The 14,505-nt window shown below is 39.2% G+C and overlaps 1 protein-coding gene across 1 annotated transcript; it reads left to right on the top strand.

The window, feature by feature from the left end:
- Positions 1 to 1,990: 1,990 nt before the first annotated feature.
- On the top strand, positions 1,991 to 13,770 carry LOC143040096 (uncharacterized). Its single transcript, XM_076210778.1, has 8 exons — positions 1,991 to 2,024; positions 2,870 to 3,067; positions 3,743 to 6,034; positions 7,004 to 7,187; positions 7,324 to 7,551; positions 8,223 to 8,329; positions 12,306 to 12,533; positions 13,510 to 13,770. The coding sequence occupies exons 2-8, from the start codon at positions 2,876 to 2,878 to the stop codon at positions 13,618 to 13,620; spliced, it is 3,342 nt and encodes a 1,113-aa protein (XP_076066893.1). The 5' UTR covers positions 1,991 to 2,024; positions 2,870 to 2,875; the 3' UTR covers positions 13,621 to 13,770.
- The last annotated feature ends 735 nt before the right edge of the window (positions 13,771 to 14,505 follow it).

Here is a 14,505-nt window from a genome sequence, read left to right as displayed (position 1 = left end):
TGATTTTAGTTTCCATTAAAACTTTTTTTTTACTTTAATTAACCAGTGAGAGCAAACATCGCGAATAGTCCCTTTAATCATAGAGTTGCGACATTATATGAGCGTGATATATATCGGTTACGTGACCCAGGTTGCCATTTTGTGGCCAAATCATATTAACTCGCGCTTCTTGTTGATTCTTCGAACCTATTGTGTTTGTTTACTGAATACGACAGGTTGTTGTGTATTTGGACTAACCAACAGAAATGACAAGGGTTTCAAGTTGTATAAATCCTTTTCTGCTCCCAACAGACAGTTTGGGAGATTAAAGTCAACCGTGTGGAATGGAAACCCACTTCATCTTTAAGGCTTTGCAAAGTAGATCAGATTATCATATCAGCCCCCAAGCGTTATGTCTGGTGATGTGGTATACTGTATGTAGTATTGCGACTTGCAAGATTTAAGAGGCATGGTCTAAACGTCTATTATATCAATAACATTTAAGCATTTGAGTCTTTGAACTGTAAAGATGCACCTCGACTGACATTCTGAGGAGTCTTTGAGACATAGGAACTGAAACCCACTAGGTGTTGTATGTGCGAAGATGGCTGGTAGGCTAAGCACGATCTTCGCTTCGAACAGTCTGTTGCAGTATGGGCAGGAGACTGCCCATACAAAAGTAAAACTGGAACCCAGCACATTGGAGTTTAGAACATAAGGTTGTCATATTAGGGTATTTTAGTGTAAAAGGCTGGTAGATATAGGTAGACAAGGTAGAGGGGTAGGTGGCGAGAATTTAATTTTATGTGTAGGATGTTTTCCAAACATAAGCCGCGAAGGAGTTGCATAATCTCGCTCCCCGTCTAAAGTTTATAAACAACCGCCAGAGAACATATTTTAATGCTGATGTGACAATATGTAAACTATGCCATTCCGCCTCGATGTCGAGATTGCTTGTGTAAGCAGTATTGCTTTAGACGTTGTAACAGTCTTTCTGATTGGAGAAGGGTGGAGGAGATAAAATTATTGGTACACGGGAGAAAAGTCACGCCCTTGGGGGAGGCACTTATTTGTAACAGTAAAGATCATTGGATGAATAAAGTAGTGACATCGGAACAGAGGCTTAGTGAGTGGATTGAGGATCCCAGGCGGGGGTTCCTTGGTGTAAACTGACAAGCTAAGTGTAAATTATTTGGGAAGAAAATATAAATTTATCCATACGTTTGATTCACCCCATCGAGAAACATTACTTATTTGCTACAGAAGATATGGTGAAAGATATACTTACGTGAAGGAAAGTTGAAAGTGAATGAAGAAATACAATACCATAGAAGGGAACAGTAAACAGATACGGGAATTGAAAGTAATGGGGGGAGGGGGGTGAAATTAGAAATTTGCATAGAGACACAAAATTTTATGTTCCAAGATGTCACTGTTCATGTACTCGAAACAGTTACCTTGACAGGGATTTGAAGAAAGACAAAAAGGAAAGTCACATTCACAGTGAGTGTCTTTGGACAAAAGTTGTCCTTGCAGAAAGAAAAAAATATCATATTTCATTAGTTATACTTACACAAGTATGAACATATATAAAACTACAAATGATTTCTATAAAGATCCTACGATTGTCTAGTAAAATATATTTATTATTTATTTTAAGCATTGGTAAGTTCTCTGCACTAAGTAATTAGCAATAAGTAATATGTAATATATAATTATATATATGTAATATATAATATATATGATAAAACATGAGTAGGCTACATATACATACGAGAAGGAACTGGGAAAGCCCGCAGCGACGTGACCTGGCACAAGGTCTCTTCTCATTTCGATGTTTTGGCAACATTTTTCTTATAATGAAATTATCTAATTTGCACAATCTCAGATTTAAATCTAAATTCTCATCAAATGTATATTTGATTAAACTGAATTCTATGTTTCTGAGTAATATTTACTTTTAACAAGTTATTTTAGGTTTTCCCAATTAATTAATAATGTGGTTAGTCCCTTGTGTGCGCAGTTCTGAACCTGCATCAGAATTAGTAAGTTACGTGTTTTATCTTGGTCTCGTGTACCTTTGCTGAAATCTCTGTAGCTTTAGTATCTTTGACAGCAATCTAGTTAGTACAACTTCTATTAAGATAATTCCTCGAAGTTGGATAAGTATTTACTAATATTGACATACGGTTTGTCTTAAATGAAAAATATAGATTGTACCTATCCTATTAGATCGACATGACGTCACTCCGCAGCCGCACGTTGCCCAAAACATCAATTCAGAACAAATATCTGTAATACGTAAGAGATAGTTTGTATAGTTGTAATAAACATTTTTATGTCTCTTCTTTCATCTTAGTTGGTAAATAAGTCCGAATGATTTACCAAGGAAGGCGAAATAAATAAAAATACGTAACTAAAGAATAGTGTGAAAGGTTAGGTTTTAGTGTAAACAAAAGTTCGTGCAACGAAACTATTTTGAGTCTTTTGAACCCGAGGACGTGAATTTTCTCAAATGCCAAATTGTCTGGTGCTAGCTAGAACAGTCATTAAACTAATAATTTGTCCTTTACGAGTTGATTTAGATGCATTTCTCAATCCTTTGAAACTTGAAGGTTGACCTACGCTAACTTATTTTAACATTAGCCAGAATAAACTCATCAAACTAAATACGTACCCTAGTGGGATTGGACATTGACGTATTTTGCCAAGTTTAAGAATTTTATTCTTGCTAATTTCAGAAAATTGCATTCATCTTACATAATATCTGATATAGAACAGTCTATAGGTACCTCGATGTGAAAAACGTCTCTAATATTTTCTTTATTTTGAAAGTATGACTATTAGCTCAACTTGAGTCTAGTTGAAACAATTTTATAGCTTTCTTTAGCTTGCCATGTCCAGACAGGAGCTGCTCTGCAGCATTCGGGAGCTGACACTCAAAATTGCGGTTGCCAGGAAAGAGGAACGTCTTTTGGGTTTCCAGGTCCAGGAAGTGAGACAGGACATAGCCAGATGTCAGGCTCAGGTTTTCTCTCACATGCTTGAGTCGTCGAACCTTCCCCACCAGGTCGGAGTCGTGCAAGAGGTAAGAACTTCGTGCATAGTTAGTAAATACTTCGATAAAACTGTCGCATATTCTCGCCTCGCATTTATACATCCATTCTTTGGCAGAAAGGGGGTTAATCATCTAGCTCAGGAGTTCTTGGAACCTGGGGTTCGCGGGACGATTTACTGGGGTTAGATGACTAGCGAAAGATTACATTTAAATCTGTAGAGAGAAAATGACGGTTACTGAAGCGCGCGTCGTATCAGATCATTACAATTTGAACCACTGCGGTACCATTGTATATTCAATTAGTCTTAATATATATTGTCATTCTATATTCTGTGTCAGATTAAAGGAGGTACGGGTCGATGGTCTGACTCGGGGTACGCGACGGGAAAAGTTTGAGAACCCTTGCTCTAGCGAATGGAATCGTGTAGCGTCAGTCAGAATAAAATGTAAAGGGGTGCGTAGAGACGAATAGATCTATGAGTGTTGTTGTTGTGTCAGTGTCATTGTGTTTGAATACTGTAGACGTGTCAAATGGTTACATTGTGTGGCAGCTTGGCAGATTTCATGATATAGTGTAAAACTCATTTAACTCTGAGGTATCTCTCAGTTGTGCAAAGTTGTTTAGCGTGCATATGCGGTTATTCATACACATTATGCGGATTTTCTCATTATCATTAAAGTTAGGCTTGAAATTAAATACTGCAGGTCTTGGACAAACGCGATCTCGGCAGAAGCGGCGACGACGACGACGACTACGATGAAGGTGACATCTCGAGGGAGAACCGAAAAAGGTCCATCGACCACAACAGCGATTGGAATCAAGTTCGGAAGAAGTCTGTGCCCTTTGGGATCCCGAGTGACTCCCGTGAAGAGCTGGGGAGGGTGGACGATAATCCCGAAACCCGTCACTCGCAAGCGAAGGAGAAAGAAGAAGAAGAAGCTTCGGTTATTCACAAAAACTCCTCAGGTTGTTCTCGAGAAGTGGCCACGATTCCTCGTACGTTTCACGCCAGTGTTGAACCTGCAGAAACTACCACAAGTACCTTTATCATTGGTGCTTCTGGTGGAAGGAACACTGGAACATTCTCTCCCACTACGACTGAAAATGAAGCAAGTTCGTTCGAATCAAACATGGAAAACCCAAGATCTTCTGGCAAGAGTCTTCCATCGCCCAGTATCTCCGTTTCTGTCCTTAATAACAACGCAACTGTTTTACATGTCGGTGATGACCAAGTAATCTACATTGCTGATCTCGCCATTGGATTTAACCACCATCCAGAGACTGTAATTGATAACGTTGTGATTGATCATGATAACGAAATTAATGATCATGCTTACAGTACTTCGACCAGTGATACGAATGCTCAAAGCACTCTGTGTAATGAGATTGCTGTTCCTGGCCCTCTTGGTGGTAATTCTACAACTACACAAAGTCCCGATTTCAGTGTCAAAACTGATTCATCCTCTAATGAAAATACCAACACATTTCTTATATTTGTTGCCAAGGACCAATGTACCTCATCACCAAACAACATGGATAACAAGGAGGAATTCTATTCCTTATTTACCAGTGCAAGTTTGAGTGAGACACAAAGAGAGCAGATGATACTTTTCAATGATGATGCCACTATCGAAACTCAAATCGAGAACACAGACTTATGTTCCTTTTCTATGGAGGGAGGAAATGTCACAGAAGATGGAACCCATGACGCTTCTTTCACAAAGAACTATTGCCTTCAGTCAGAAGGAATCAGTGCAGAAAGTACCGCCACTGTGAATAAAGAAGAGATCCTCAACCCAGAAATGAAAAGAGAAAAATTAAAATGCATTGACAACAGCATCTGCAAAATGAATCCAGACACTAAAGATTACAGCATCCATGAGAAATGTCATGCAAACAAAGAAACTCCTCAAAGTTCTAAGGAACGAAGTCAAGATTCTAAACAGACCAATGTCGTCAAAGATTTTGGTAAACTAAACAGAAGCTCAATAAACCTGGTAAAGGCAAAGAAAACCATTTCTCTAAAGGACAACCCTGAAAATGCAAAGTCGAAAGACAATTCAAATGATCAGACCCCAATAATCACTGAAGTGACCTCCAATATGGTTGTACATGAGTTTGCCAACAATGAATCAAAAAACGAGCACAATTCTGATGAGCAAGAACACTTTTTTGAGTTTTTACAGAATGATACCCTGAATTTGGAGGATTTTGTTGAGGTCAGTAACCTTAGAGGCAATGTGAATGACCAAGACGGGGATCATCTGTCAACAAATCAAAATCCTCGAGCTGAGAAAGGATATGAAAACTTGATGCCAAACAAGAAAGACGAGAAAGTTTTTGAAGTACCAAATAATGGCCTGAGAAAAGAGAATAAAAATAGTCAAATCTGGCAAAACAGAAAAACATTGTGGATCCCTCAGACTTCACAAAAGGTGAGGACTGTATGGGGGTTGCATTGTGCTAACAGAATGCCAGATTCAGATAGTTCAGGAGATGCTGGAGAAAAGAAAGATGTCGTGAACAAAAGAACCCACATTTCCTCGCCCATGAGGCAGCAGTGTCAAGAGAAGCACATCAACATTATAAGTCAAATAGAATGTGACAACCCAAATCAGGACAAAAAGGGAAACAAAACACCCAAAACCAAAGAACGTCAAGACTCCCCTGTGGCCAGTAGGGACTTCCAAAAAAAAATCCAGAAACCCGCTAAAATGGAAATCATTGAAGATGACAATTACGATGAGTGGTCCTGTACAGACGTTGATGAAAGTGGCGAATCTTGTAGCAGCACTGACTGTAGTGGGAACTTTCTTTCTGTGATGAGTTCCCCTGGAACCGAGAAACAGGCTCAGTCCTGGAAGAGCGACAAGTTTATAGTAGTGAGGACTTTCCTCAGATCCCACATCCTCCTCCGCTATCACCCTTATGTCATCGAAGACGCTCCTCAGGGGATCCAAACTGATGACTTGGTGGGGATGAAAGAAAATTTCGAGGTGGGTATGGCATACTTATCATCATCGTCTATCTAGTAGTATAGTATCTCTTCATCAGTATACAGTGTTTCTATCCTAGGGTGCAATATCCCAGTGCAGAGGAAGAATTATAGAATGTGGTAAAGGAGATATTCAAGGAGGGTTGAAGAACAGAGGGACAGTAAAATTTAAAAGTGACCAGTATTCATTTTGAGTGGAGAATAGTTTCCAGTAAGGAAAGAATGCTGAGTGATTTGATCTGTTGGGATGTCACTAAAATTTCTAAAATACCTGCATATCTATACCCTGTGCAGTCTAATAATAGATTTATAAAAATGTATATACATTCATATAATAGTTTATTTTAAAATAGGGAGGGAAGTAGCTGTCAATCACGAGTCCAACATGTTATCCAAGACCATGATGAATCACACACACACAGCACAAGGCTGAAAAAAAAATCAGTATTGCTGCACTGCAAGCCAGCACTCCAACTACAGTGGGCAAAGAGTTGTGTGATTCACCATGGTCTTGGATCATATGTTGGACTCATGATCGACAGCTATTTCTCTCCCAGAAGAGAGCTTAGAGCTCATATATGACTGATCTATGGGTAATGCTGTGACCTTACGCGCACACACACACACACTCCCAACCCACAAGAGTTGGAGTAACAACCCGCAGTGTAGCTATACTGAAATTGTCCAGTTTCCAAGGATACTAAAATTATTATTACATTGTCCAGTTTACAAGGATACTGAAATTATTTCAGCCCTGGGAGGGATTCGAACCCAGACCTCCGTAGTGGCAGCTGGGAACTCTACCAACTGCAGCACAAGTGTGTGTGTGTGTAAGGTCATAGTATTACCCATAGATTAGCCATACATAAGCTCTGGGAGACCAATAGCTGATTTTCCCCCCAGTTGCTATGATGTTTTGGTTATGCTCAGAACCAAATTACACTTTATTTACATTCCTGTTCATCTTTAGGGACACTACAGGCTGGTGTCACGTCTACCCAGAGACGATGAGAGTTGTCTGATGAATACCCTTTTGCTGGTCGAGAGACCCACAGACACCTTCGAAGATGTGATGGGTTATGAGGATCAGATCCAGGAGCTGAAGGAAGCCATTGTACTTCCCCTGTTGAAGCCAGGGTTGTTCCAGAAGATCGGTATGGCCTTAGGTTTGTCTTGGCATTTACGAGAAATGGATGCTAAAATCATCATAGTAAGCAGAAAGATGGGTGAATCATATTTTTATATTTTTTGTCTTCGTCGAGTTGAGGCAGGTTTTCGGTTCACTTACAGGTATTGAACCGTGCCAAGGTATTCTTCTCTATGGCCCACCTGGTACAGGGAAAACTCTTCTGGCTCGTGCATGTGCCAACGCCTGTGGGTGTGCCTTCTTGTGCCTGTCAGGGACTTTCCTATTACAGAAGTTTCTTGGAGCGGGGGCAACTGTCGTCAGGAAAATATTTGAGATTGCCAAGACAATGACACCCTGCATCATATTCATCGATGATATAGATGCTATTGGTAGTAATTGTGATGTGTTATTGGCACTAATATCATCATTGTAGTCTTTTATTCATATTACTGTTTGAATGCTGGTGGAATTCAGAGCAGTTGATAGAGAGTTTGGCCACTCGCTCCCAAGATGCCATCTTCCATCAATCACTTGTAGCCATGCTACCTCCCCGCCAGTCAATTTGGTCATCAATGAGATATTAATTTATGATATTAATGACACTGTTTCTTCCTCAATTTCATTCATTACAATTTTAAGGTCATTACAATATAAGAAACTGCCAAAAAAAAAAAATAAGACTTTCATGAATACAAAAATAAGTTGCCTTTAATTCCTAACTGCAACCCTGACCATCATACTCTTGCTTTCCAACATGATCTCTTCACTGTAATTCTTACCTGTCACCCCAGACCTCCCTCCTACTCCAGTTTCAAGGGAATAACATAAAGGAGAAACATTTGTAGTACAAGAGCACTATCATTCCTTTATGAGTAGAAATTTTACTTTAACATAGACAAATGATATGTGGCTCCAGTCTGTAGGGAAGTCCTAAAAGAGTTACCATGCAGTCTGTACACCAGTGTATAAACAAAAGTCTATTTCTAATGGTAGAAAGTGTTCACAAGGGCTGACAGAAATATTTGAATTTGTGATCCCAAAACTCTGGTGGATTTTGCAGGCAAAATAAGGCGCCCAAGTTTGAGAGAAGGAGATAATGAAATCCAACGGACTCTACTTGAACTTCTCTACCAATTGGATGGCTTTTCAAGCAACCACCACATTAAGGTAAGCACAAAATTAGGACTGCATTACTCTCACTGAAGACACCATGTTCGGTCTTAATCTAAAATAAATTATTTGCATTTGGCTTATTAGGTTTATTATCATTATTATCAGGAGGTGCCAAGATAAGAGGGAGGTAGAAGGGTGGAGGGGAGTGGAATATATAGGAAATGGAATGGGTGGGAGTGGTTTCTATGCCTTTTTCTTTTTGGCTACCCCCCGTGTAGGGGGAAAAAGCCTTTGGTATATGTATGTATGATCCCATTCACAGGTTTGTCTCCACAAGAGGCAACCCTTGATCTAGGAAATGAAGTGGATGCTCACAGAGTTGATGCTGGGGCAAGTTGATCAATCTATTAAGATTTGTTTGAAGTGGGAACGATGGCTGTGTGGGAGCATTCTTAGAGGGAACATGGGGCTGGTGATGGCATGTATTTACCTAGTTATATTTTATGGGAAGAGAGCTATGCTCGTAGTGACCCGCTTTTGTATCTTTCAGCATCCATTTTGATCTTAAATTCTTGTATAGTTTTCGCACTTCATGTTTCCACATTCAATTTGTTCCAGATATCCACCACTATGTGTAAGAATATTCTTTTTCAGATCTCATCAACAACTATTCTTTTTAATTTTCTTTTCATGTCCTCTTGTTTTTCTTTTATCCCACTTTATTAAATCATCTCTATCAAGGACTTCCATCCCTTTCATAATTCTGTAGTTAGTAGATTTCCTCTTTCTCTTCTTTGTTCCAGGGTTGGTAGTTCGAGTTTGGTCAATCTTTGTATGTCAATTTGGAGGGCATTAGTGTCATCTATGTCGTTGCTCTTTGAATTCTTTCTAATTTCTTTATATTCTTTTTAGTACTGGGTGTCCATAGTGCCACAGCATACTCCAATCTTGGTCTTATCAATGTGAGTCAAGCAATGTGCTCCCAGTTGTACGCTCCCAATTGATGATGGTGTGTGTATATATATATATATACACACACATAGAGCGAAACCGGTCAGGAATAAACTCAGGAACTCGGAACTAGACCCGTGACTTCTTTTTCCACCTTCATCAACTTGTCACAATGTACCAACAACATATATATATATATAATATATATATGTGATTGCCAGTTCTGCATTTTGTATTTTCTTTAAGACATTCTCTTTATGTCTTAAGGTGGTCTTATTGTCTCTATTGAGATCTGAGATAGTTTCTCTGTAGGAGGTCATATTGTGCTGCCAAATTGCGATTTCGAGTCTCTTGACTCCTCTTCAGTGGTTTAGTATAGTGGCTGTCTCTATGTTAGAGTTACTACTGAACTGATAATGTCAGATGGAAGGTATTTAAGGACTGGACTAGCTGTGTTGTGTACTTGTTCTTGGTGTTGATTGGTCTGTCTGATCAGGTGATCTCTCCCTGTGCTCATGTTGGCTTTGTCCAGCAACAGAGTTCCTTCTCATGCTTGGTAGCATTAACAGGTCGGACATTTGGATGTTCAAACTAGGGTTCATATCTTTGATTAACAGTGCTTCTAAGATGGGGAGGCAATGGGTATCTTGTGAGGGTTGTTTGATGTTCTTGTCTTAAATGGTTTTTGGGGGCTCCAGATGCCTTAAGACACAAAGAGAATGTCTTAAAGAAAATATAAAAAGCAGAACTGGCAATCACATTTAACTCTACTTGTTTAAGAGAGAATCTCTTGCCCATTTAAACACATATATGTGCAAAGACCATCACATAATATTCATAGACTTCAAAAAAGCATATGATAGCATCAATAGCCTGTGGAAAATTATGTCTAACTGGCACTATGTCTATTTAATCTGGCCCTAGAATGGGTTTTCAGTCAACTGCAATGACAACATAGGCATGACTATAGGCAGAATTTAGGTCACTGAACTTGCCTATGCCAATGATATTGCCATATTGGATGAGGACATGCACACCCTTCAACAGGTCTTGAGTGATTTTGTTAATGTTGCTAAGAAAATAGGACTGATAGTAAATAAAACTAAGACAAAGTTAACACATCCACAAAGGAGGGTGGCCAACCAACAAGGATACAAACATGTTCAAAACCTTAAAATTTAGAAGGTAGACTGCTTTGTTTATTTGGGCTCATAATTGGCTCCTAACAATGATAACATAGAAATCACAGGATGAATCATTGCAGCAAGAACAGCTTTCCATGGTCTAAGACAACTCCTCACCCAAGCCATGGAAATGAAAATTCTAAGGTTTGAGAACAACATTTTCAAGATATTTTGTGGACCAATATTTGATGCCAGTTTGGGCTTATGGAGGAGAAGGGATACACAAGAATCCCACCAACTGACATTATATCCCTTGGTGAGTGACTGCCTAAGGTAATCAAGGATAAGGTGGCGCATCTCAAGAATTAGTTCAGAGAGAATTCTACATCATCTTCCTTGAAAACAGGAATGGCATAAGACCTAAGTGTACTGAATGTTAACCTAAATGACATGGTGGAGCTGACTGAATATCATGACTAGTTGTAGTGGCCAAGGGCCTCAAACAGGCCTATTGCATCAGAAGAGTGTATGATACTGTCATATCTATCATGTATTTTACTAGATCAAAGTTGCTTGAATAATACACTATTCAAATGCATTAAATCTATTTGAATTTTTGCTTATGTGTTATGTACAGTCAGCAAGATAATGTGGGTGGGTGTTAAGGAACTAATTTATGGCGTTTATTATGAAGAGTGGTGACTGTTGCAGACTTGGTTCATACCTTCATGGTTCAGACCAACAAAAGACACTTGCTTATAAAGGTCCTGTGGTTGTTGTTGTTGTTGTTCCCTAGACTGTCTGTCCGAGCAGTCCCGTCTCCCCAAGGAATGCTACAGCTGAAACTGGGTTTTCCCACAAATCCTTTATAGAGTGTATGTTGTGTTGTTTGCGTGCATGATTGTGTATAATGCAGTCTTCCATTATGTGTTGTATGGTATGGGGTGAAGTGTTACATCCTGGGCAGCTGTTCACAATGCGGTCATCCAGCCTCTTCTGGTAGCTTAGAAGTGCTGGGTGGTGGCCGCATCGCAGTCTGGCCAAGTGGACTCTGTCCTTTCGTGGGAGAGAGGATTCAGAAGGGTGGATATCAGGGGGTCTGGCATGCAGCAGTGTGTTGTCTTTCAGTGTGTTAATGGAGCGGTGAGTGATATGATTATGAATATGTTTCCGGAGGCTGGTATTTGGTGGTTGTGGAGGAAGAGAAGAGAGTATTTGTGCATAATAAAGGCCTCTGGGTGTTGTTTTAATGTTTCTTGGTGTGTGTGGGTGTTCTACCATGTAGTGTAGCGGGTGTGATGTGTTTGTGGTGGCTGTGGCAAGTGTTTGTGTGCCTCATGTCAAGGTGGTCCTTGACTTTGAGGACTTTTGTTTCTGCAGCGTCTACGTCATGGGACCACCCCCCAACCCCAAGAGTTGGGGGCCAAACAGCAGCAACCACCCCTGGCCATCAGCTCTACGTAGGTCCTGTGGTTGCATTCCCAAGTTCAGTCTCTGGGCAGGACCCTAGAACTCTTATCAACTTTGTCTATTATTATTCTCATTTTTTTAACTGGTGATTACTCCTTTTCTTCTTTTGTTAGTCAGTGTAATAAAATACACTCGTATTAATATGATGACAGATGAGAGTTCAAAGTTTCTTTTCTGAGAGATCTATGGGAAAGCCCAAGAACCATTGCTTACTACTGTGGGGCTGCAAGTCTCACAGCCAATGAAACTCAAGGCAATAATTTAGTTATTTATCTATTTAAACTTCATCCAGGAGATGCCAAGATAAAAGGGAGGGAAGGGGGTGGATGGGAGTGGTTTTTATACCTTTGTTTTTTGGCTACCTCTCCTGTAAGGGGGGAAAACCCTTTAGTTTATGTATGTAATTGTGTTTATATACTTATTTTGTTAAATAATTTTCATGTATTTATCCATTTATTTAAATAGTTTTAAACTATCTAAAACAGATTTTAGCAGCAACGAATCGTGCCGACATCATCGACCCGGCACTCCTGAGGTCTGGGCGGTTGGATCGGAAGATTAAGTTAGATCTGCCAAACCTTCTGGTGCGCAAACTCATCCTGGAAAAACATACTGAGAAGCTTGTTATTTCTGAGTGCGTCAACTTCGAAGAACTAGCCAAACTGACGAATGGATTCAGCGGAGCACACTGCAAGGTTGTCTGCACTGAGGCGGTGCGTTCCAAGAACTCTTTGCAATTATCTTTTCTTTGTTTATCTATTTATTTGCTTGTTCATCTGTTTTATATACTTGTCACTTCCTGTTCCTGTGCTGTGGGATAAGAATGTCACCATCATATCCCAATGCATTTCACAAAAGGGGAGTGGCACTCCCTTAATATTAAATGATCTCCATCAACTCCCTTTCATACCGGGCGATATCTTTCCTTTAATTCTGACTAAATTACCCCCTTGGTAGTGAAGAAGGTAGTGCGTGTGCATGTGTAAGTACACATGCACACACACATTTTCTTTAGGAATATGTGTATTTCACCCATGTGAGAGTCTATCTACTAAACCACTCACATACACCGCATAATGTGATCCAGTGGATCCATTTTGAGCTTCTGTCTGCCTTATATGGTACATATGCATTCCTGAAAACCTTACCGCAAATTGAAATTACCGTATACCGAACCCAAGTTTCAACTTATGGCAGACGTACCTTCTCCCTGCTCTTTCCTCTTCAAAATATCTAATTTTACCTCCAAAACACGAGCAGATACTGTATCTGTGAATTTTTCTTACCATAAATAGAATCGAGGGTAGTAATTACCAAATACCGTAATTGTGAATTTACCGGATAAAGAATTACCGTATAAGGAGGACTCACTGTATCAATTACAGTACTGACTGACTTGATTTGTTTTCTCTCTCCTTATCTCTCACAAACTCCATTTGTTCATCATTAGCTGGATATCTTAATCACGTGAGATTCCCCCTAGGGAAGGGGATTTCAGGTGGAAGGAAGGTTAAGACCACAGATTCTCAGACTCAAAATGCTGATCTTAATTCAAAATATATTCATACAGATTCTGCAATTTGCATAATTTACAAAGTATCACACTTTTTTCAACTCCAGTGATTAAATAAAAAATATATTCCACCTTTTGGGTTCATTAAATGAGTACAACTGGTTGTTTTCCTCCAGGGCCTCCAGTGTCTGCGGCGAGGAGGAGACATTATCAGCCATGAAGACTTCTCTGAAGGGGTCGCCATCATGCAGACAAAAAGACGGGTCGTCCCTCCCTACTTTGCATGACCATGGCAAAGTAGGAAGTACTGAGAAGTCTCACCTGATATGGCGGCTGATTATACATATTTGTATATATCATATACATTTTGATTCTGGTTTTATACATATATTTTTATATGTACATATATATATTTATATACAAGGTAACTACTTTAGACAATAAACAAATGGAGCAGAGCGCTTTCATATATTACATCTCACTGTAAATTATACTGAAAGATGTAATATACAAAAGCCCTCTGCTCCATTTGTTTATTTTATAAAGTGGTTACCTTGCATTTATACAACACATGTTCCTAGTGTTTTTATTGCATATATTCATATATAAGTATGTGTGTGTGTTTAGTTTAGGTTTAATGGTCTACTGCAGGACCAACATATCCCCTGAGGGATGATACAGCCTCTGTACCTCATTAATGAGTCTTAATCTGGTTTGGTAAGATTGTATAGCCTATTTCAAAATTCTGTTATATATATATATATATATATATATATATATATGTTATGTTACAGAATTTTGAAATGGGTGCAGGTATCATGGGTCCAACTTTACGCATTTGTATAACATTTTCATTATCACAGCTTTCTGTTTATTATACATTTTCTTCAGAATATCAACAGATGGTTTTATTAGTTGAAGCGCAGACCTTGGACTTTGCCTTTGATCCACCATATTCTTCATTTCAGACAATTTCATGGTGCCTCTCAGATACAGAATGAATTTGTGACATTGCAACAAAATCCATTAAGTTGCATTTTCCAATATTTCTTCAGCAATACACAGCACTTCTATCCTTGAGGCCAGTATTGTACTGAAGTCATAAAAAGGAGAAATTTGAGGAGGATTGCAAATACATACATACAAACATATACCAAAGGCTATTTCCCCCT

Source organism: Oratosquilla oratoria, chromosome 27, assembly GCF_046742065.1.
Source record: "Oratosquilla oratoria isolate Oo_2021 chromosome 27, ASM4674206v1, whole genome shotgun sequence".
Taxonomy (NCBI): Eukaryota; Metazoa; Arthropoda; class Malacostraca; order Stomatopoda; family Squillidae; genus Oratosquilla; species Oratosquilla oratoria.
The sequence above is the reverse complement of the archived record's forward strand: the minus strand, read 5'-3'. Positions and strand labels throughout refer to the sequence as shown.

Excerpts from the sequence above, each read along its gene's own strand:
- LOC143040096 (XM_076210778.1), top strand. The coding sequence starts at position 2,876 with ATGTCCAGACAGGAGCTGCTCTGCAGCATTCGGGAGCTGACACTCAAA. Across the intron at positions 3,068-3,742 it reads AGGTCGGAGTCGTGCAAGAG|GTCTTGGACAAACGCGATCT; the intron begins GTAAGAACTTCG and ends TAAATACTGCAG. Across the intron at positions 7,188-7,323 it reads AGGGTTGTTCCAGAAGATCG|GTATTGAACCGTGCCAAGGT; the intron begins GTATGGCCTTAG and ends GTTCACTTACAG.